Here is a 21402-nt window from a genome sequence, read left to right as displayed (position 1 = left end):
AAAATCGAGCGGCGGATTACTGAGTGTACTGTTTTGCACATTTGTCGGTATGTTAAAGGTTATCCATGTTTAATATTCGAGACACTCTTGATGGCCTCCCAAAATCTTTAATACCTTCAGAGGTTACATTCGCTTCCCACATGGTCTGGGACGTACACGTGTGACAGTAAAAAGTGTAGCCGTTATCATTAAGCATCTCTTGGAGCTGAATATAGGGGTTAAGTTAGTCGATGAAATGAAACCATTTTCATTGATTGGAGTAAATTTAATTTAATATCATTATTGCAGATGTTTTTATTCATGTTACGCACCTAACAATGCCGGGTTAATTATTTTAGTAATGACTAAACAATATGACTCGTATAACAGAATAGTATTTACAATATTGATTTTTTACAAACTAATAATATATTTCCATACCAACTTTTTTCCATTTTGTTTTAGATGTTCCGTATTAGATTTTAGACAATTGCAGTCATTTTAATTCGATTCAGAACGTTGTAAGCGAGACATTTTTAAAAATAATATTGATATCACAAAATATTCGATACAGGATAATGCATATACCATAAGAGAATAACATTTATTGTATATATATACCCATATCCTTACATATATGACCAAACCGTTGATATAAAAGCAATTCAAAAGTGCAAAACAAATAAGTGAATATATGTATTTGTTGACAACAAATCATAAAATTTAAAAGGCACTTTGAGGAAAGTAAAAAAATACTAGAGAAATTTACATAAAGAAAATAATTCTCGGCATTGACTTAAACATTATCTTATACGTCTTTAAAATCACTATCTGGTAATTTTTTTCAAAATTCAAATAAAATTGATCTATTTCGCCTTGTGGGCGACAACGACTGGACCCAGATTGTCACCGGTTTCCCTATTGTGTGGTCCATGGCTTCCATCACAGTATGGCCACTGAAACAGTAAAAACAAAAAAATATGTTTATATATGGCGGTGTTACAATGTGTACAACATTAGGTAATTTTTAATTGTACAATTATTGAATACTTATATTATTATAAATATTCAAATACGTTTTACTTAAGACTGCAGGGCGAAGTTGTTGATTGGTTAAACAAGATTCAAAATAAACTATTCTGTCCCTACAAAATAATGTTAAGATAAAAATAATAATCAACATAACTGTTGATAATAATTAGTGATAACAGAGATACTATACGATGTAGATAAGAGATTTAAAATGAAAACAGTCTCTTGAACTTTACTAACAAACCTAGATGAGAAAAACTGTATTTTTTTGCTATTATAGTTATATTAATAAAATAATGTCAAATTCAAAGTTTGTTAAAAAAGGAACCCGCATAAACATAATATGAAAACGAAGCAAAAAAGGACCTTTGCAGCTTGATTCCATGTACCCACCGCAATGACATTATTAATGGACAACACACTCAATACATTAGCTAGCAAGTAAATTCGCGCATAGCGACATTCACACATGTATAGGCCAGTGGCGAAGGGTGACTTTTCGAAAGAGGTAGGCTGTGGGAGTAACCATTCTTGTCAGATATATTTGCGGGAAATAAGAAGATAACCCAATATTACTACTGATGAATAGGTACGCTAAAACGAAGAAATTTCAAAAGCTTAATTGGTTTGTTATAATTAGTTCATAAAAATAAGCAATTACTTTGAATTACTTATGTATTTTCCTAAACATTTATAAACGTAACATACGCTCAAAATATATTACCTATCATCTATGAAAATATCCGTTGTTGTATATAAATTATGTTCCATAACAATTTATCATTTAAGCCGTAAAACTAGACATTTTAAAATACTTCTATATTTAAAACACAGACTTAGGTAGGTACAATATCAGATATCTAAATTATCTAATGAGTGAACTAATAAATAAATAAAAATCACGAGATAAATTATTTTATATTTTTAACAACAATCAATAAGTACATAGTTATGTGATTGAATCCCATAGAAATTATTTTTTAAATTATCTTCTTATTAATTATTTTGAACCAATGTGCTCTCGCGACGTAAGTGCTGACGAAACAGCCTGTACATTTGTATGTGGGACGCCAGACATTTTGAAATAATGAGAAAAAAACTTCATATTGAAAAACCCGTCGGTTCACGCGAAAATAATCCTATACAATATGTGAAGCGAAACGCGGTGTGTTCTATTTTTTTAAACTTTCGAGAGATGCCATAGATGGTGCTTATTGAAATATGGGAAAAGGTCGTAAAATTATGACAATTATACGATAGATGTCTTTGGGCATATTGAATATATTATTATTTGTGATTATATAAATACGTCAACATGAAAATAAAAATTATTTTTCTTAAGAAGGTAGGCTTTAAATAATCGCCTAGTATGGAGTCTTCGCCACTGGTATAGGCATACAGTAGCTAGCAAGTAAATTCGCGCATAGCGACATTCACACATGTATAGGCAGACGACACGCAATTTCCATTATGCGATATCACGCAGCGAGAATTTATAGCAATATCACCTTTATTGTAATGGCGTTAGAACAGATTATGCCATTCGGAAGACCCGACAAAAAAGTGAGTGTCATTTTTTTTTCCAGATGCTTCGTCCATTTTAATGTCATTGACCCACCCCACCCACCAACCTTGGTTACTATAGGCCAGTGGAATGGATATTAATGCAGTACTTCGTCTCTCAGAAACAACACCGAAGTCATGCTTTATCAACTATTCTAGCAAAGATGCAGTAGCAGATTTTCTGTGTAGCGCTTCCTGAAAAATGTCTCCTATTTTTATCGGTCCGCAGGTGTAAAAAGGTTGAGCTAGGCAACTTGAATGTGTGCAGCGGTAATCAATTGCAGGAAGATTCACCAATGGTAAACTGGGTGCGCAATTTTTGTGGTCATAATTATTATGATAGTGTCTGTTTGTATCGTCTGTCCTGTTTTGTTTTTTAGAGATGCTAAAATGACAGCCATTGCTAGGGTTGCAGTTTATCAACTTAACCATTCTATATTCATTTGGTAAAATAATGTGTTCAAAGATCATAATAGAAATAGTGTATAAGATTCTTTCAATATAATCAAAAATATTTGGGTTTGACAATGTTCTATCAGATAGAATCTATCACCCACGATGGGCTTAAGCGTTGTAGGTCCTAGGTTCGAATCCTGGGTCTGGTAAGTACATATTGTTTTCCAATTTGTGTATGAGTCAGAGTATGGACCTAATAGGTTGAGCAAGTGGCTGACATTTATTTATCGTATAAAACAAAATCTGTTAATACAAACCTACACTCTATGGAGGCCCATATGATCTTATTAAGATCGGAAATGGTCGAAAAAAAAATATAATTTACAAAGGGAGAGTTGCTTACATTTTTACTCATCCAACACCTGCAAAGAACAGCTTTTTCAGTAATGTCTTCAATATCAACTGTGTCTACAACTTTTTTGCAATCCTTCTGGATGAGTTGGTTCTTCTGGTTGTACTTGGGATCTCTGGCTTTGGGGCAGAACGCTTTGTAGGATATGTAATAAAGGCCGGCTGTGGCTGCAATTGGGGGCACTAGTGAGAGCCAATCTCGGACTGAAAAAAAAAGAAAAAATCATATTTCATTTATATTCGCAGGTCAGCGATAATTTCCCTTACATCTTCTCATTTAGGCTAGATCGAAGTAGTAATTATATACACCAAACTAGTAAATCCTTCACACCGAAGGGGTTGTGATTGAGAAATGAATTTTCTGAAATACAGAGGGTCCTCGTTATCCGAGGGTAATTGAACTCAAAATAATTACAAGACAAAAAGAACTTTTTATATACGATTTAAAATTTTCTGTTCAATCATATAAACTTGACTTAACTAGCTTAAACGATCAAAAAAAATTGTATTTGATAGAAATAATACTGAAATGTCATTTTGACACTCATATTGATTTCCATAGTAACGCACGTTTATATTAATAATTTAGTTGTTAGGACTCTAGCAACCAATAATAGTGGATTGGATTACGGATTTCTTCCGAAATAACTTTTCATACAAAACAGAATTAATTAAAAATGAATTTAATTCTACTTAAAAATGGCTAAGTATTAAAAAAATGCATTGGCATCGTGTTCTAATATATTCTAAAAGTTTTAAATGTCTAGCTAGTCGGAAAGTTAGTTAAAAATCGATTGCAAGATTTGTACCGGACAAATAAGAATACGACCTAATAAAAACGTTGTAAAATACCTCTTAAAGCGAATCCGGTTGGACCAAAATTAGTTAGTAAATGGGTTTAATTGGGACATGTTTAGAAAAGAAAGACAGAAATAGCGTAGGAGTGTGTGATTGAAAGTGACATTTGACGACTGTGAGCTATTGCACTTGTGTTTTTATAGTATTTTTGCATTTTTCTGCAAATTCGTAACTGCCGGGACTCGTATAATGACTACTCAGATTATGAGGACCCTCTGTATCAAAAAAACTCATTTGTCGAGAAATCAATAATGAGATTCTTGGGAAATTGAGAGTTGTTAATACAAGACAAAAAATAATAAGGGGAAAATTTAAAACAGGAAAAGGAAACTGCGGACCTGACGAGAAAAATTGGGGAATAAAAGTTTAAAAAACGAGCTTTCAACATTGATTATGAATGTGATTTCTAAAATTTCCGGAAGGATAAATTTTTCGTCGGAAGAGTTATTCGGCAAGAAAAGGTAACTCAAGAAATCAATAAACAAATCTCGAATTCTGGAGAAAACAATAAATGAAATTTCAAAAATACAATAGAATAATGACCGTGTTTAGGAAAAAGGGTGTAACCCACACAGATCGAATTTTACAGGAGAAGCAAAAAACTTTTGTTGAATGATTTTGGTTCAATATTAATAAAAAAAAGGCACAGACATTGGGTGCATGATGATCGATGATTTGGTGTAATATCTTTTCGATCTACTAATAATTAAGTTATTACAGAAAAATCATTAAAATTGAGAGTAAATGCTTTTTTCCTTAAATTAAAACTTAATTAAAGCTCAATTAAAACCTGAATTTAGATAATAAATCGGCATTTGTGGCTTACTTCCTTTTTACAGAATGTGTATTTAGTTGTATACATTGTTAATATCTAATAAAAGCACTTTTAGAAAAATCGAGGGTTACGCCCTTTTCCCTAAACACAGTCGATGATGAAAGAATGTTGAAAATGTCCCTTTGAGGCACACGAAACCGGTCCTAATTTATTGATTAAAAGTGGAATTAGCACTACAAAAAAATTGCGTTTTATTAAATCAACCAACAATACAATAGAATACGCTCGAATCCATCGAAAGATGAAATTGTACAGATACTAAATTTTTGGCTTTTGTAAGGCAGTGAATAGGATTATTTTGAATAAAAAACCTTTCTGCCACTATAATTAGCGTCGGCTTATGTCATGGGTCCCAGGTTGGAATCGTGGGTCTCACAAATACACTTATTATTTTTCAATGTGTGTTTCAAGTCAAAGTATGGACCTAATATGTTGAGCATGTGGCTAACAAAAAATCTGTAAAAACTCCATTCCGTGGAGACCCAAATGATCTACTTAGGATCGGACATGGTAAAAAAAAAAGTAAAAAACTGTTTTACTTGAATGTTTATGCCAGTAGTTAGGTACTAGACGTTTTAACTGAAATCAAGTGAATTAAAACAAAAAATATGTTGAAGGAGCAAAAAAAATGTGCAACATTTAAATTCCGTTATTCAACACATTGTACCATGTTGCAATTTGATCTTATTGCATAATATATAATGCAGTAACAATATTGCATTAAGTCAATACCAACAGTCAGTATTCATTTCCTGTTGCACTATGAAAATAAAATCATTGCGTAAGCATCGAGTTCCATGTTGAAATTTATTTGTCAGATTCTATGAAACACAACAAGCAGTATTACACATTATATATAGCCACTATATTATCATCATCAGCTTGTTTCAATCCATTGCTGGATAAATACCTTCTCAAACTCTCTCCACTCTTCTCAGTTCATAATTTATTACTGCCACGTAATTCCGCCAAATGTTAATATTTCGTTTCAGGCACATCTCCATTTCATAGCATACTTAGTTAAATTATATACTCTTGTTTGCTTCCGCATCCATTTGACCTTTTTTCTGTCTTTATTAGTGATGCCCAACATACATCTCTATCTCTGTTGTTAAGAGACCAAGTTTACCATGCATACGTGAGTACTGAAAGCACACATTGTTTAAACACTTTGCACTTAGGGTAGAATGGGTACTTAGGGGCCTTTCATCCAATATTTTCGAATGCGATTTTATGCCAGATGGCGTGCAAAACGTATAATTGCGTTCATCCAGATTTTGTATATAAGCATCTCGCCGAATCCGTACACAGAATGCCCCTCTACCATAAGTTTAGCGAACCGATTGCTAAATATGGCAGAGTCGATGTTTGACAGATTGCAACTGACAGCCCGCGTTTGTTGATAATAATAATTGTCATACGTACTTGTTTTCTTCCGTATTTCATTATGATTCAGTGAATTATTTTGATTATTGTCTAATGGTATGATCTATTTTACAATTGATCCTATAATTGGTGCTTCATTTTATTCAATCATGATTGCTTTCTTTATTACTAAACTTTGCTTTCGTGGATGAAACTAATCTACAACGCCGTAAATTTCGTAAAAGCGATAATGCTTTCGGATTCAAAAGTTTCGTTAGTAAATACATATCAGACGCAAATGAATGAAAATCTAATTAATATATATATATATTTTAATAACTCAATTCATATTATAATTGTGCTGGAAACGATTTATGCATAATAAATGGTATACTATCACCATCAGCATTTACTTTTATTTGTTTAGATAGGTACCTACCTTCCGCGATAGTAATCATGTACTTACTTCTCAAGAGTATATGATGATGATATAATGATTATATTTATTCAGTAACGTTTATTCGGCATTCGGATTATCCGGCCATAATGTAATATAAATCAATGAATATAAGAAATAATGAGTATGTAAATGACGTAGCGATTTTAACATCTTTCATTTTCAATATTGGCATTGTATTACTACTAGAGGTATCTCTCGGCAAAATGCAAAAATTACGTCCTGTGTCGTTTTTGTTTGACGTTTAAGCGACCATAGACATCAAACTTGTTAAAAAGTGACCATAGAGAAAGATATTCTTCTGATTTTGGTAGAATGAATACTTGATCCAATTATGCGAGCATACCCGAACACTATGATTTGAGTGAAGCATAACGGAACACGATGCGATGTCTGTATACAGTTTCGCAAGCACTTCCATGAACACTCGACTAGTTAGTAAATGGTTGTAAACGGAAACAGCGTAAGTTTGGAGGGTAATAAACGATTCGGTTTGGCTTATTCCATGGATAGGGTATTAGTTGCAATTAAAAATTACAATCAGACATCCAATGCACTCAATGTCAACTTTCTTTGGTGGACAATTTTGTCATACATTCCATACATAGGCATACACATTGTCATACATAGGCAAAGAGTGGAGGTAGGCTCTTAAGATCTGAAATGAATAGTGCACACTAAACTTTGTCAGTCATACATATTTGTTTTCATTGACCTCTAAGACTACAAATTGCAGATAATATTGGTTAGTTTTTAAAATTCAATTAAACCCTGCGTAAATGGATACGATATCGCCACCACGATGGCCGAGTGGTAATGTAATTGCTTGGTAACTAAAGGGTCTCAGGTTCGAATTCTAAGTTTGGTGAAATTCATATGCTGTTTTTCATTGTATGTGTGTTTGGATCCAGGGGCCCATGTTAGAACTTGCGAGTGCCAGCTGCCCGGTCGACATGACGTCATATGACATCATTGTGACGTACTACCGGAGTGATAATAGCATTCGAGAAAATAACGCTACTCAGACAGCGGCGCTATTCAATGTCACCATACACATATAGGTGTTTCATCGTAATAATATCTACGGTGAGCACTGTGCGCGGGCGGCATGCCTCGAGCGTGTATTGGCTGACGTCACAATTACGTCATGTCGTCTGGTGCCACACGAGTCGATAGTTAGGAAATCGCGGTGCAGAGCATGGACCTAATAGGTTGAGCAAGTGGCTAACCATTTTTTCATAAAAAGGTTTAATTCTTTAAAAGAAAATGCTTAAACACCAATCTTTATCCACTTGGTGAAAAATATAAAACACAATCATAATAGTACTCAATTGTATTGTTATGGTCATGAAAAACTCAGAGTTTATACTACTTTACAGTGTATGATGCGTAAAATGAATTAAAAACTAATAAAACATGTATTAAATAAAATTAAGAAATCTGGAATACTTTTCGAAAGATAGCAAGAATCTGCTACCATAAATCAAAACAATTCTCAGAAAATCTGAATTACTAAGATAAGGATAAAAACAAGTTTTATCATCAACAGGTTAATAACTCAAGTAAAAAACTCTTACATTCTTCGGTACATAACCTCAAGAAGTATAAATATCTGGCAAAGAATATGAATTTATACAAATATCTTAATTTACTATTTTTGTATCTATTTTATGGTACGAGGGTGGGTCAATAAGTCCTTAGAAAAGCCGACAGGTGGCGCGACTAGTACTGTAAGCGGTTTGTTTTCATGCAGCGGCACTACCGATTCAGTATGCTGCGAAGTTTCAATCAGATTGGTCGGGTTGTTGTGTGTTTCTCGTACATTTAAAAAAAAAATTTGCTTGTGGAAAATGGAAAAATGGAAAATGGAGAAAATTGAGTTTAGAGTTGTTATTAAACATTTTAATATAAAAGGGTTAACAGCAAAGGAAATAAAAAATGAGTTGGATTTAGTTCACGGCATATCTGCTCCTTCACTTGCAACTATTTATAACTGGTTAAATGAATTTAAACGTGGTCGTACATCAACAAAGGATGAACCACGCTCAGGACGTCCTGTAGAGGTGACTACACCAGAAATGATCAATAAAATCCACGATATGGTGTTAAGTGACCGAAGATTAAAGTTGAGTGAGATAATTGAGGTTACAGGGATCTCAAAAGGTAGCGTCATTTCTATTTTACATGACAAATTGGGCATGAAAAAAATTTCTGCAAGATGGGTGCCGCGTTTGCTCACAGTCGACAATAAACGCAGTAGGGTGGTGGCCTCTAAAGCCCTGTTGTCGCTCATGCAACGCAATCCGGATGAATTTTTTCGTCGCTTTGTGACTGTAGATGAAACATGGATACACCACTATACTCCCGAGACGAAAGAACAGTCAAAGCAGTGGATTGCGAAGACAAACCATGTCCAAAGAAGGCGAAAACCGTAAAATCAGCTGGTAAGGTTATGGCTACTGTATTTTGGGATGCACGTGAAATTATTTTCGTTGACTATTTGGAAAAAGGAAAAACAATAACAGGGGATTATTATGCATCTTTATTGGACCAGCTAAAAAACGAAATTGAAGAAAAACGGCCTCATTTAAACAGGAAAAAAATCCTCTTTCATCAGGACAATGCCCGTGTTCACACATGTTTACGATCAATGGCTAAAATTGAAGAATTGAAGTTCGAATTGGTCGACCACCCACCGTATTCGCCAGATTTAGCCCCCAGTGACTTTTTCCTTTTCCCAAACTTAAAAAAATGGCTAAGTGGACAACGTTTTTTTTCAAATGAAGAAGTCATCGATCGGACAAATGCTTATTTTGAGGACCTTCCGAAAACTTATTTTTCTGACGGTTTAAAAAAAATTGAGAAACGTCTAACCAAGTGTATTGAGCTCCAAGGAGATTATGTTGAGTAATAAAAAAAAAATACAAAAATAAAAACTGTTTTAATGCTTTTTTCTAAGGAATTATTGACCCACCCTCGTAGTAAGGAAACTGTAACCATAAATTATTAAAAATATTAAAATGTTCCATATCATATTATTAAACAACTTTTGTTTTTGATGACATAGTGTTCATTAAGGGCGGACGTGCTCAGCGTGAGTCAAAATGGAGTTTTTTTCTATTTTCAAAGCATGATCCTGGACATACCTTGAACGCTGTAGACAATCTATTTATATAATTTTGAAGCCTTATTATCGTTTATATTTATTTTAAACATTTGATGACTGCATAAAGTATTTTTATTACATAAAATAGTATTCTTTTAAACCTCTCGCTCTAATGTTTTAGAATAAAATCATATTTCAGTACATGAATGTGCAGCGGTGTTAAGATTTTTTATAGATAATTTTAGTAAAATATTTACGATAAAAAATTATATTGATAATCTCTGTGATCCCAAATTTGACAAGAATTAGGCATTTTATTAACACATTTGAAGATAATTCTAAAGATACTCATTATAAGCTATGTCTTTGACCATTCAAGTGTGATTAACATCCTACGAATAATGATTGCTTTATAATAATTATTGACCTAAGAATAAGGCAGTGTTTTTTTGAAATACACCATTTCTTTTGGCATTCCCCAGTGGTTAAGCTACAACATATGGCCGTAGCCATAAATTTGTCAAATTATAATTGAAGTAGGGAGTAAAATGATGTTAACGCGCGTGTTTGAACGTGTACTGTTTAAAAAAAAAGATTAAAAAGGTAAAAGGTAAGAGAAAAAGGTAAGGATAATAAGGCTTCAAAATTATATAAATAGATTATCTACAACGTTTAAGGTATGTCCAGGATCATGCTTTGAAAATAGAACAAAAGCTCCATTTTGACCTACGCTGAGCATGTCCCCCCTTAAATTCCTTCAATAATGAATACTTGTCAATGCAGCGGACGGTCAATCGTCCAGATATACAAATTCATAAAGTGTGAATACAGAAGATGGGCTACATTAAAAAACGTCATGGTTTCCGGCACTCTCAGCAAAATCAATATTCGATCTGGTACTTATCTCACCCCTTTTACTCTAAGCAACATTTGCCCACAGTTAAACAGATCCATTTTTGACATACTTAGAGCGGCGTTCGCATTCATACACTCTGCAATGAGCTTGAAATGTAGAGAAAAAAAGGAGAAAGAAGACGCAGTGACAATTCACGATAAATGTGGGTAATATTTTGGGTTACATGAGAATTGTACGTATTACATTTCACCGTAGCACAGTTCGCCGTGAGCATTCTTATCGGAAAGAGACAACTGTATACAATACGGTCATCTCTATAGCACCGAGATTAAAAAATTACGAGTTGTTCGTGGAGCATTGCAGACAATAATGTTCCAATCTTATTAGATCCTAACCTAACCTAACAAATAATCCAGTATATCAACTATTTTCAAAATTTGTCTGCCGCTGGCTTCCTGTAAACCGACGAGAACCGTGTTTTATTTAGACAAGAATTTTATATCAGTATACGACCCAAAGAAGTAGGACGGTCTTAAATTTACGACCATATATTTCCGATACAACATTTCACGGTGAAGTGTGATACAGCGTACTGCATACGTAAAATTTCCTGACACGAATATTTACTTACGCCTACTTGAATGCAAAATGCTTTCAATGCCATAATATTATGTTAATGCTAGAAGAAATTGTAACTCTGGAGCTATAGGTAGACCCTTTTGCGTAATTTTCAGCAAATCCATCCTAACCATAGAAAATATTTAATTTTTTACGATATGTTTAGTGAACCTAAATTTCACGAGTGGTTATTGATTGCGCGTAGCTTAACGGTCATAATTATTAGGATCGTTAAAGCGCCTGTTCACGTGCATGGATTTACTTGCACCAATAGTGTGTATTTTAAACTATCGCAATAATAACTGTTTACATGTAAAAGTTCTGACTGTCTCGCCAATGTCATTCTTCAAGAGTAAGCGAGATGCGATGTTGTCATTTTATGGTACTATCTGACAGGTCCTGAAAATCGGTCAACCTCAAAATGAGTCTTCGCGGTGTACTTCGTTTTTTTATCGACAGGTTCACTACTATCGTTCTACTGCGAAGGCACAGATATTGCACGGTCCAATTGTCGTATGAAAATTCAGAAACTTCTGAACTGTTTTGATTCACGCATGCAATTTTGCAATTTGCATGATAGTACGTGTTTACACGTGCAATTTTTTTGTTATGGGAGCAATAATACGTACTGTCAGCAGTAAATCGATGCACGTGTAAGCGAGGTATTAGTCGGCTCGCACATCAGAACTCGTCTCGCCTAAAAACGTGTCGAATACGTCGATGTGACGTCATCGTTATTTAACGAAACAACATAACACACGTTGCCAAATGGAGCTTCGCAGAATGCAACTGTTTCGTCTGAAAAAAACATCTGGCTGTTGCATTCGACATGTTGCATCCTTCTCGGGCTCCGAGTCGGAGGGTCGATGTCACAAAAAAACACCTACGAATTGGTCATTCCTATACCGGCTCGCCGATCACCGCATTGAAATATCAATACGTTTCGAAGGCTACGCGCGACTGTCGCTAGATAGATGTGCGAGGTTGTGTCATGAAACACTGGCCAGCCGTTCTCGGAAGTTTTGATTTATGCCGGTCAGGCACCCGAGGCGAGTTGTGATGTGCGAGCCGGCTTATTGTCCGAGCTGTTTTGTCTTTTAGACATGCCGCATCGAAATATTAATAATTACTTGTTACCGTAACTCTTTAAGTTTGGCATGATTTGACACATTCATTTATTATTTTTCAAATTGTGTATGAGTCAGAGTATGGACCTAATAGGTTGAGCAAATGACTGTTATCCATTTCTTGTAAAAACAAAATCTGTTAATACAAACTTCTACTCTGTGGAGGCCCATAATATGATCTAATTAGGATTGGGCATGGTATAATAATAATATTGATAGGTACTTACCTAATTAGGTACCATGTCAGTTAATGGCTGTAAGGTGAAATAAATATTAACCTTCAATAATAAATACCTTTCAATCACTTAACAAATACATATAAAATCAACTGAGAATGTAATGTCCAGTTACATATTATTACTTAACCTTGACATTATCTATGTTGTAGGTAAAGTTTTTTATATGAAAGGTAAAAGATATTATTTAGTTAGGTAGTGTAGGTAATTTATTTTGTAAGTGGGTAGGAATTATCGTGAGTTTAATAGAGAAATTTTTTACCAAGATACCTACATAATTGTAGGGAAATATTAGAATTTCGTAGAAAGGTCTGAAATTAAAAGTAAGTACCTAGGTACAGGTAGACACATGATAAGAGATATTACTTATGCAAAATTATTTTGAAAGGCTGTGGTAAAAAAATGTACTGTCATTCAAACAATCTCCTTCGTCATGAGTCATTAATTATTTTTTATACAATATTACAAGTTTGGGAATAAAAATAACAGCGGTGATTTCCGATTGAATAAGGAAAAACAAGTGGTTGTTTCGACAGTATGACCTTGCGGTCGACGTCGCATAAAGACCCTTTGATCACGCGTGTGTTTTTGATAGGAAAAAATAACTTTCAGAGGCGAGATAGTCAATTGTATTGTCTGCGTCGAGAATTTTATTAGATTGTGCCAAATGTGACGTAACTGGGTCATACGTTCTCTGAAAATGTGCCGATTTCGAGACGTGTGACACTTGGTAAAACTGTTATGAATGAGACTTACATCCTAGCCGGAACCAGCCGCCGATCGAGTCAGGGATCGGTAAATTTGCCAAATAGTCTGGCAAGGAAACCTTTACCAAATGAGCGATGGGCTGCATGATGACACTTTCAATAATATAATTGTCACAAAAAAAATTACACAGCGCTTCTAGACTCTGCTAGCGAAACACTGTCAAATAATAAATTCAGAAAGTCAGACGAGTGCTGCTTGCCTGCAATATCATATTTTCCCAACTTTCAAATTTAAGCAACGCTCAAAAAATAAATCATTGTAGTGAACGCTGTAATAAGATTATTTATATTGAAAAATGAACTATGTTGTTATACTTTTATTATTTTCAATAATTGATTAATTATTTTTTTCAATGAAATTATGATGGAGATTTCAATGTTGCCTACAATATTATATTAAAGCTTTGTAATTCACACACTAGATGTCTATACCAAACTAATTTTACCTTTAATTTTCTATGAATATTTTCGAAACTAGAGGCGCTGCCAGCGCTGTCAATTGTCAAAATTTAGAGTTGCTAGAATTAAAAAGATTTTCCCGAGTTGTGCGAAGACACTAATTAATTAAAAAAACGTACCACTTCAAATTATTAATCTAACGTAAGCATTTAAAATATGTCGTGGAATTTTTATGATACTTTTGATAATATTATGCATATCTTATAATTTATCATAGAATTATTAATAGTGTAGGTATGTTCTAAAAGCAAAAATGAAAACTGAAAAATAAAAAATGTGATATACTTATTTAATACCACACCATTGTTCATTAAATGAATAAAAATAAAATATAGATTGCAATCAAATAACAAATATGATTATATCAATAAAAAAAATGTATAATAATTCTTAGAAATAATTGTCGATACCATCGAAGCGATTGCTGTTTTCAGATTTTTGGCTCAGTAGTCTGGCAACACTGCCAGAGAGTGTCCGAAAGTGTTGTGCAAACATCAACATACGGTTGATTGTTCGTTTTGTTGGTACCGTGAAATCGATGTTGTTAAAAACCGAATATGGCTGAAGAGTGGATGGTGGTTTTAAATCGAAGTGATAGTTTAGGATTTGGTTTCTCATTGCTCGGAAAAGCTGGACTGCCGCACATAATTTACGAAATCGAAGAGAATTCACCGGCAGCTCGCAGCGGCGAGGTGAGCATTTTATTCGTCCATTTTGAAATATAAACATGATTTTAGCGCTTCGGCGTCCCGTCAATCTGACGTTTTGCAAAGTATGTCTCGAAAACTTTTTCGCTCAATTAAACCCGTCGCCTTCTTAAACGCGATAATATATGAAAAATAACGAAAATGTCTATCAAGACATTTCACAATACGGTTATTTCACACACGCAAAGACATGGGTTGCATATTTTCATGCAGTTGAAGAAAATCTGGCATATACATACCGACTTGTCATTTTATGGCATATGATTGTGATTTTAACTACATTACACCGACTTCGTTATACATTATTTATATCAATCTTTTTGTTGCGAATTTAATATTATTTTGTACATCATACGACAATATTACACTCATTTTTATATTAGGTAGGTATATAAACATTATAATTATGTCTTAATTTTTCGTCTGCTTTTTCATGCGGCGTGTCACGTATAAACATTATCGTACGTACCATTTTATATTATTATTCATTAACGAGTGATATCAATCATGCTATTTTTACTGTGTATATAAGTAATTATTTAATTTATATATCGAGCATTTGAAAATATAATTTCAATGCGTAATTACTCGCCAGGTGTACTGTAGATCGCGTAGCTCTTCCGTCAATATTAAAGTGAAATTTTGTGGTAAATAATGATGAATCAAAAAAGGAAAAAAATCATTGCGATTAATAATTATAAAAAAAAACATACCGGAAGGGGCGTGAATAAGTCTGTACAAAATTGTACTTATTTGGTCTAAAAAATTACATTGTATTTATGTTATGGCTTGTCTATAAAATGTTATTAGTGTTTTCCGTGTACCGTCTTCCATTTAGTTCCCAGGGGATAGTAAAGAAATGCGTTGAGTCGTTTTTTCCGATCTTTAATAAAACATCTTATAAGGAATTCATTCACAAGGAATTTAGTGCTCTCCCGGTGTGGTGTGTGGTGAAATTGTTTCATATGTTCATTTTTTGGTACACGCCCAGTTATATTATTATAGGGAAATTGACAGTAATTAAAATTTATAAGTGCATGTTTACTTTTTTAAAATTAGATATCAACGATTTTAATCAAGACGTACCCGCATTATAAACAATAATTACTTACATACTGTCGTTAATTAATTAGCTACGTGACATTTCGAATTATTTTATACACCCCCGTTCAATATTGACGCAGGTATTAAGTACCTACAAATATTTAGTACACAAGTATGACTAACTTATTATTTTTTTAGCATTATTTATTACTCAGGCCATACTAATTAATATCTACACAATATTGGAAGTCGATAATAATATATTACACCTTCTTTGATATGGCACACCATTTATATTACAATGGTGACGACGATGATTTTAGTATTTTTCCCCCTGTCTGTGCAGTGGCGAAGGGTGGAGGTAGGTTCTGACATAAATAGTGCACAGTAAACTTTATCTGTCATACGTTATTTGTTTTCATTTAACCAAGACAACAATGTGCATATACTGTTAGTTAGTTTTAAAAAAATCCATTAAACCCTGCCTTAACCAAACCATAATAGTTTTGATATCCTATGGGCGATCTGACAAAATAGTGCACACCTTTTCAGTAATACTTTTTTGTTTACGTTTAATTATAAATACATAATATTATGTATTACAGATGGTGTTGATTAGTTTTAATGGATAACCAAACTATAATAGATAAAAATATTCTTCTACCTACAAAATATTCAAAATTATGTATGATTTAGTGACAAAATTTTAGATATTATATAGATAGATGAATAGTTTTTGACTATTATCTATTATGGCATGGTTTACGCAGGCTTTAATTGAATTTTTAAAACTAACCATCACCATCTACATATTGCAGTCTTAGTTAAATGAAAACAAATACATATGATTGAGAAAGTTTAGTGTGCACTATTTATGTCGGATCTCAACAGCCTGCCTCCACCCTTCGCCACTGCTAACAGGGATGAATTTCTAAGCTCAAACCAGTCTCTTGGATTCTTGAACCAGTACATTTTTCGATTCTTGTCTGTTTAATGGAAGCCAGCGGCAAACAAATTTTGAAAATAGCCGATATACTGTATTATTTGTTAGGCTAGGTTATCATTCTTGAATATTATTCATGAATTTTGCCGAAATTGGCTATGAAAATTGCCGCTGTTCCCGCCTGGCTTCCAGTAAACAAACTTGTACCCTCAGAGCTTGTACCCATTTTTTTTGCCAAAGTCTCACTTACCGGTTATCGTCTCTTGAATGACGTACCAATGCAGAAGTCTCAGATTGAGTTAAATAACAGATGCAGTGTTTATATACTTACTATAAAAATACTTCCCAGATAATTCCATCTGATTCCGAGAACCAACACAATGCTTCTAAGTACAATATACCTACTTTTGTATCTTTTTTTTATAACGGACAATAACTTCCTACGGTTCAGCCGGTCATTGCAAATGGCATACTAAACGTTACATCATTTTCATCATCTTCGTCATCCTCTACTTTCGACTCGAGCAATTACCACGATGTTTTCCGGGTTGTCATCATCCCTGCGGTTAGGTTACATGGCCAAAACAACTGGAGATTCCGGTGCAGAAAAACGGATGAGGGTCTATCTCGATTGTCAAGCTTTTTTTGGCCGCACACGAGGCCTAACATCCGACATTTGCAATGCGTCTAGCCTCGTGCCCTCATCGTTCAAGTAGGTATCATCATCATCAGCCTGAATCTATCCACTGGTCCTTCTCTTCTCTTCTCTTGGTCATGTGCGTTGCGTTGCCACGTACTGCCACAGAACTTTATCATTTCATCGATCCAGCGGCCTCTAGGTCTATCTTGCGGATGTATTGTACCTCTTGGATACCACTGGATGACTAAATTCGTCCAAGGATTGTCTCCTCTTCTAGCTATGTGTCCAGCCCATCTCCATTTGAGGCTTTTACGTAGGTATACACATTGAGAAGACGATATTATATCTTTTCGTTTTAGACGCTTCGGTGACATTGTTAATCCCTCAAATGTAATATTACATCCGGGATGCATACACATAAGGGAAATGGGTTACCTGCTGGTTGTGGCTGTAAAAAGTACGATTCTTGAGTGAGGAGAAATATGCGATAATCTTACTTGTTGAAGAATATGTCGTCACTGTTCTGGCAGAAGACACTAATTCGAAAACATGACATATTGAGTTAGTTATACCAAAATATTCCTTACTTCAAACTTTGCCGTCTGGAATGCCGTCTGGAAACTTTCTTCATAAATAAACAGTCTTTATTTTGAAGTCATCCTTTTTACGATTACTTTATAAACTCACATGATAGACCATTTCAAACATTTTAACAACTTCAAAGTCAAATTACTCAAAACTAGTATTCTCCAGTTAGTGTGTTCTGCCAGAACAGAGACGATGTTATTGTTATTATTATCTGTTTCATATTTGTCATGTAAACGAAACGCGCATTAAATATTGGTAATAACATGACGACATTCAGGGGGTTTTCTTGAACTTAATGTTCAAATAAAACATAAACCAAAACTGTCTTCAAAGTCTTGGTCTATGGCAGGGATGGCGATCCTTTTTATGTACGCATGCCAAAATTTTTGGAGCAATTTTTCATGGGGAAAAATAGTATTTAAGAATTCTATTTAAAAAATGAGACTTTTTAGACTCGCAGAACATGGCACACGTAATAGCTTTATCATTTTTTTCAATTACGCCATACATTTCGGTCCACCAATTTTGAAACTGTACCAGAATTACTACTACTAGCTCCACCAACATTTTGTTTCTTATTTAGTGCAGTCATTTTTGTACGTATAAATGAAGTTGATTGTTAATGTATTAATTAATTAGTCTGATTCTCTACGCATAAATTGACACCTAAATTGCTCCGATGAGATGAGGAATTCCCTCGCTACAGCGGTCTCAAGCATTGTAAATCGATCAAAATTAAATGTTCCCGGCGCGGCATCCTCCGCCGCCTGATAAGGTTAGTGCGATACTATTAGATATATGTGTCGAATAAAGAATAAGGTCTGACCTTTGCAATTATATATTTACATTAAACGTAATGCTTATTTTTGAAGAGTATTTGTTTTTTATACAATGCCTTCTGTCATTTATGGCACTGGTGGCACGCTTGCCATAGGTTCGCCACCGCTGGTATGGCGACTAGCTTTCGTATATATCTATAATAAAATGTTTTCAATTAAGTAAGTCACATTACCTCTAGGGTCCAGCTATTTATTACCAACGCATCGTCTGGAGCCATACTTAAAAACGATATTTAACGTAAGTCGGTATAACCGATGCTTGTATAAAGAAATAGGTACCAGGGGCGTGGAGTGTCTGATAACGGCGATAATATACCATAACCTTACCCTAATATGTTCACTAATTATGTGTACCCAAACAAACCATAAAGGGGAGACTTGATGTATATTGCAATCTCTGGAATTATGTCGGTTTTGCGGAGCTGCACGAAAGTTTTTGGGTCTTGCCAGAAACTCTGCACAACTACACTGTAGTACAGGGGGGGGGGGCAAACTTTTTGGATGGAGGGCCAAATTCAAGAATTCGAAATGAGCGGCGGGCCGCAAGTAAAATACCATTTTTAGATATACCTACACTATTTATTATCACGAAAAATAAACATTACAAAAAAAATAATGAGAAGAATGAAACTGTTGTACATTTTTTTAAATTCAGGTGTTAATTTTGTAGTTGATATTCTCAAAATTGCTTCTAAATGGGCATCGGAGATATTTGATCGTAAAGAATTTTTATTGAGGTTCATGATCGAAAATGTTTGTTCACATATATAGGTTGATCCAAAAATAACGAACATTTTTCTTGCATAATCTTTAAGTTGATCGAATTTGTCTGAATTAAGGGCATTGTAAAATTTGGAGATTTCTTCACGACGATGCAATTCTCTTAAATCAGTGTCACACTACAGATCAATAATCTCAAGTTATAGCTCTGTCGGTACACAATCAATATCTATTGATCTACATACAATATCTACATCCAGAGCGAGATTACAATCCAAAATTTCTTTCCATTCATTCCCAATCGATGTTCAACATATAAAATAGTGGTTACATAGTGTGAGATAAGACGCAAGGAAGACGTACTGAGATAATACATTTACGAAACAAAAATTCTTCAAATTTTAATCTATTGTCAATATTTTTTATAAAAATTATAAAAAAGTTATTCGTAATCAGAAGTACATTAATAATGGCGGGCCGCAAAAAAATACCCCGCGGGCCGCAGTTTGCCCACCCCTGCTGTAGTACTTAGTTTTAACAGATATTACGTAGTATATGCTTACGTGTAAATGTTATAATATACGTTACTCTCTAACACTATTAATTTATTTAGTGAAACATAATATATTACTACTTCGCACCGAGGCACATATTGACCGTATCCGGAAACTTGTACGTATGCAGTTCGCCGTACCGTGAAATGTTCTATCGGAAATATATGGCCGTCTATTAAAGACAGTCTCCAACCTCTTTGGGTCGTATAGTACTGACATAATTCATTCATGTCTAAATAAGACACGGTTCTTGTCGGTTTACACTTTACAGCAGTGGTTTCCAAACTTTATGTTACTACGCCTCCCTTTTAAATAAAATAATAGACACCTTTTTTAAATAGTCAACAATGTAGATACTAATACAAAATTGAAACTTTTTGGTTTTATTTATTTATTTATTTATAAAAAAGAGTATTACGGCATTACAGCTTTTGGCCAATGCGCCATAATACATAATACATACAAATATATAAAAATATCTTAATTACAAATAACAACTAATATGACAAGAAAGTGGAAAAGACAGCATGTGTAAATATTAAAGAAATATGAATATATATGCAATTATAAATTTATCCTATTTAAAACGTCTACAAACATTATATAATTAATAAAAAACAAATCAACCTTTATGGTGCCATCAAATAAGCTAATTGCACGATACACAGCATCATGAAACATAACATCTGTCCTGCGACGAGGTATCTTGAAGACCGTGGAGCTGCGAGTGATATTGGTGGGAACATGAAAATTAATATTTGCCAGTATATGCGGATTGTAAATGAACCCACGAAGAAGTAAAAAGAAATGCTTTAAAAGAACAATCACTCTTCGGGTAGACAGGGATTGCACTGATAGCATACCCAGAAGAAAACGAGTCGGGAAATTCATTTTACTAGTTATATTATATTCATTTATAAATTAATTTGTTTTTTTTATGAATGAATGTGCTTTTTTATTAGCACAATCAATATCAATAGTAGTCAATCCAAATTCATCATCGTTCATTGACAAATGGATTCTATCATGGGCTTCACATCCTGAAGCGGGCCCACCTACCTTTCGCTGATGTTAAGAGCAGTGTGGTGCTCTAATGTAGTGTTTCCAAAATTTCACACGGGAGTTATCATATATCAATCATCATATAATTACAACGCACAACCACACATTCAAAACATTTAATAGCCCCGAAAGAAAGTAGCGCGACTTTTTTTACTATTAATAAAATTATGTGAAAAGTGCATTAGCAAACTAACCAAGAACGTGGAAATAGAACAAGAAAATAGATTTTTGTTTACTTCA

The 21402-nt window shown here is 34.0% G+C and overlaps 2 protein-coding genes across 7 annotated transcripts in view; one reads left to right on the top strand and one right to left on the bottom strand.

The window, feature by feature from the left end:
- Positions 1 to 244: 244 nt before the first annotated feature.
- Positions 245 to 13765, bottom strand: Cisd2 (CDGSH iron sulfur domain 2). Its single transcript, XM_085950167.1, has 3 exons — positions 13596 to 13765; positions 3374 to 3585; positions 245 to 935 (listed from the first exon to the last, which is right to left on the bottom strand). Exons 1-3 carry the CDS (start codon positions 13690 to 13692, stop codon positions 846 to 848), a joined length of 399 nt encoding a protein of 132 aa, XP_085806293.1. The 5' UTR covers positions 13693 to 13765; the 3' UTR covers positions 245 to 845.
- Positions 13766 to 14511: 746 nt separating this feature from the next.
- Efa6 (Exchange factor for Arf 6) overlaps positions 14512 to 21402 on the top strand; it is a 308310-nt gene continuing 301419 nt past the window's right edge. For all 6 annotated transcript variants that reach the window (XM_085950148.1, XM_085950141.1, XM_085950155.1 and 3 more), the window contains exon 1: positions 14512 to 14757. In XM_085950148.1, the coding sequence (XP_085806274.1) occupies positions 14623 to 14757 (135 nt within the window). In that variant the 5' untranslated portion in view covers positions 14512 to 14622. The remainder of the gene's footprint in view (positions 14758 to 21402) is intronic.

Source organism: Rhyacophila brunnea, unplaced genomic scaffold, assembly GCF_057557595.1.
Source record: "Rhyacophila brunnea isolate RB1 unplaced genomic scaffold, BYU_Rbru_1.0 scaffold_10, whole genome shotgun sequence".
Taxonomy (NCBI): domain Eukaryota; kingdom Metazoa; phylum Arthropoda; class Insecta; order Trichoptera; family Rhyacophilidae; genus Rhyacophila; species Rhyacophila brunnea.
Note: the sequence above shows the minus strand (reverse complement) of the source record. Positions and strands in the feature narration are given on the sequence as shown.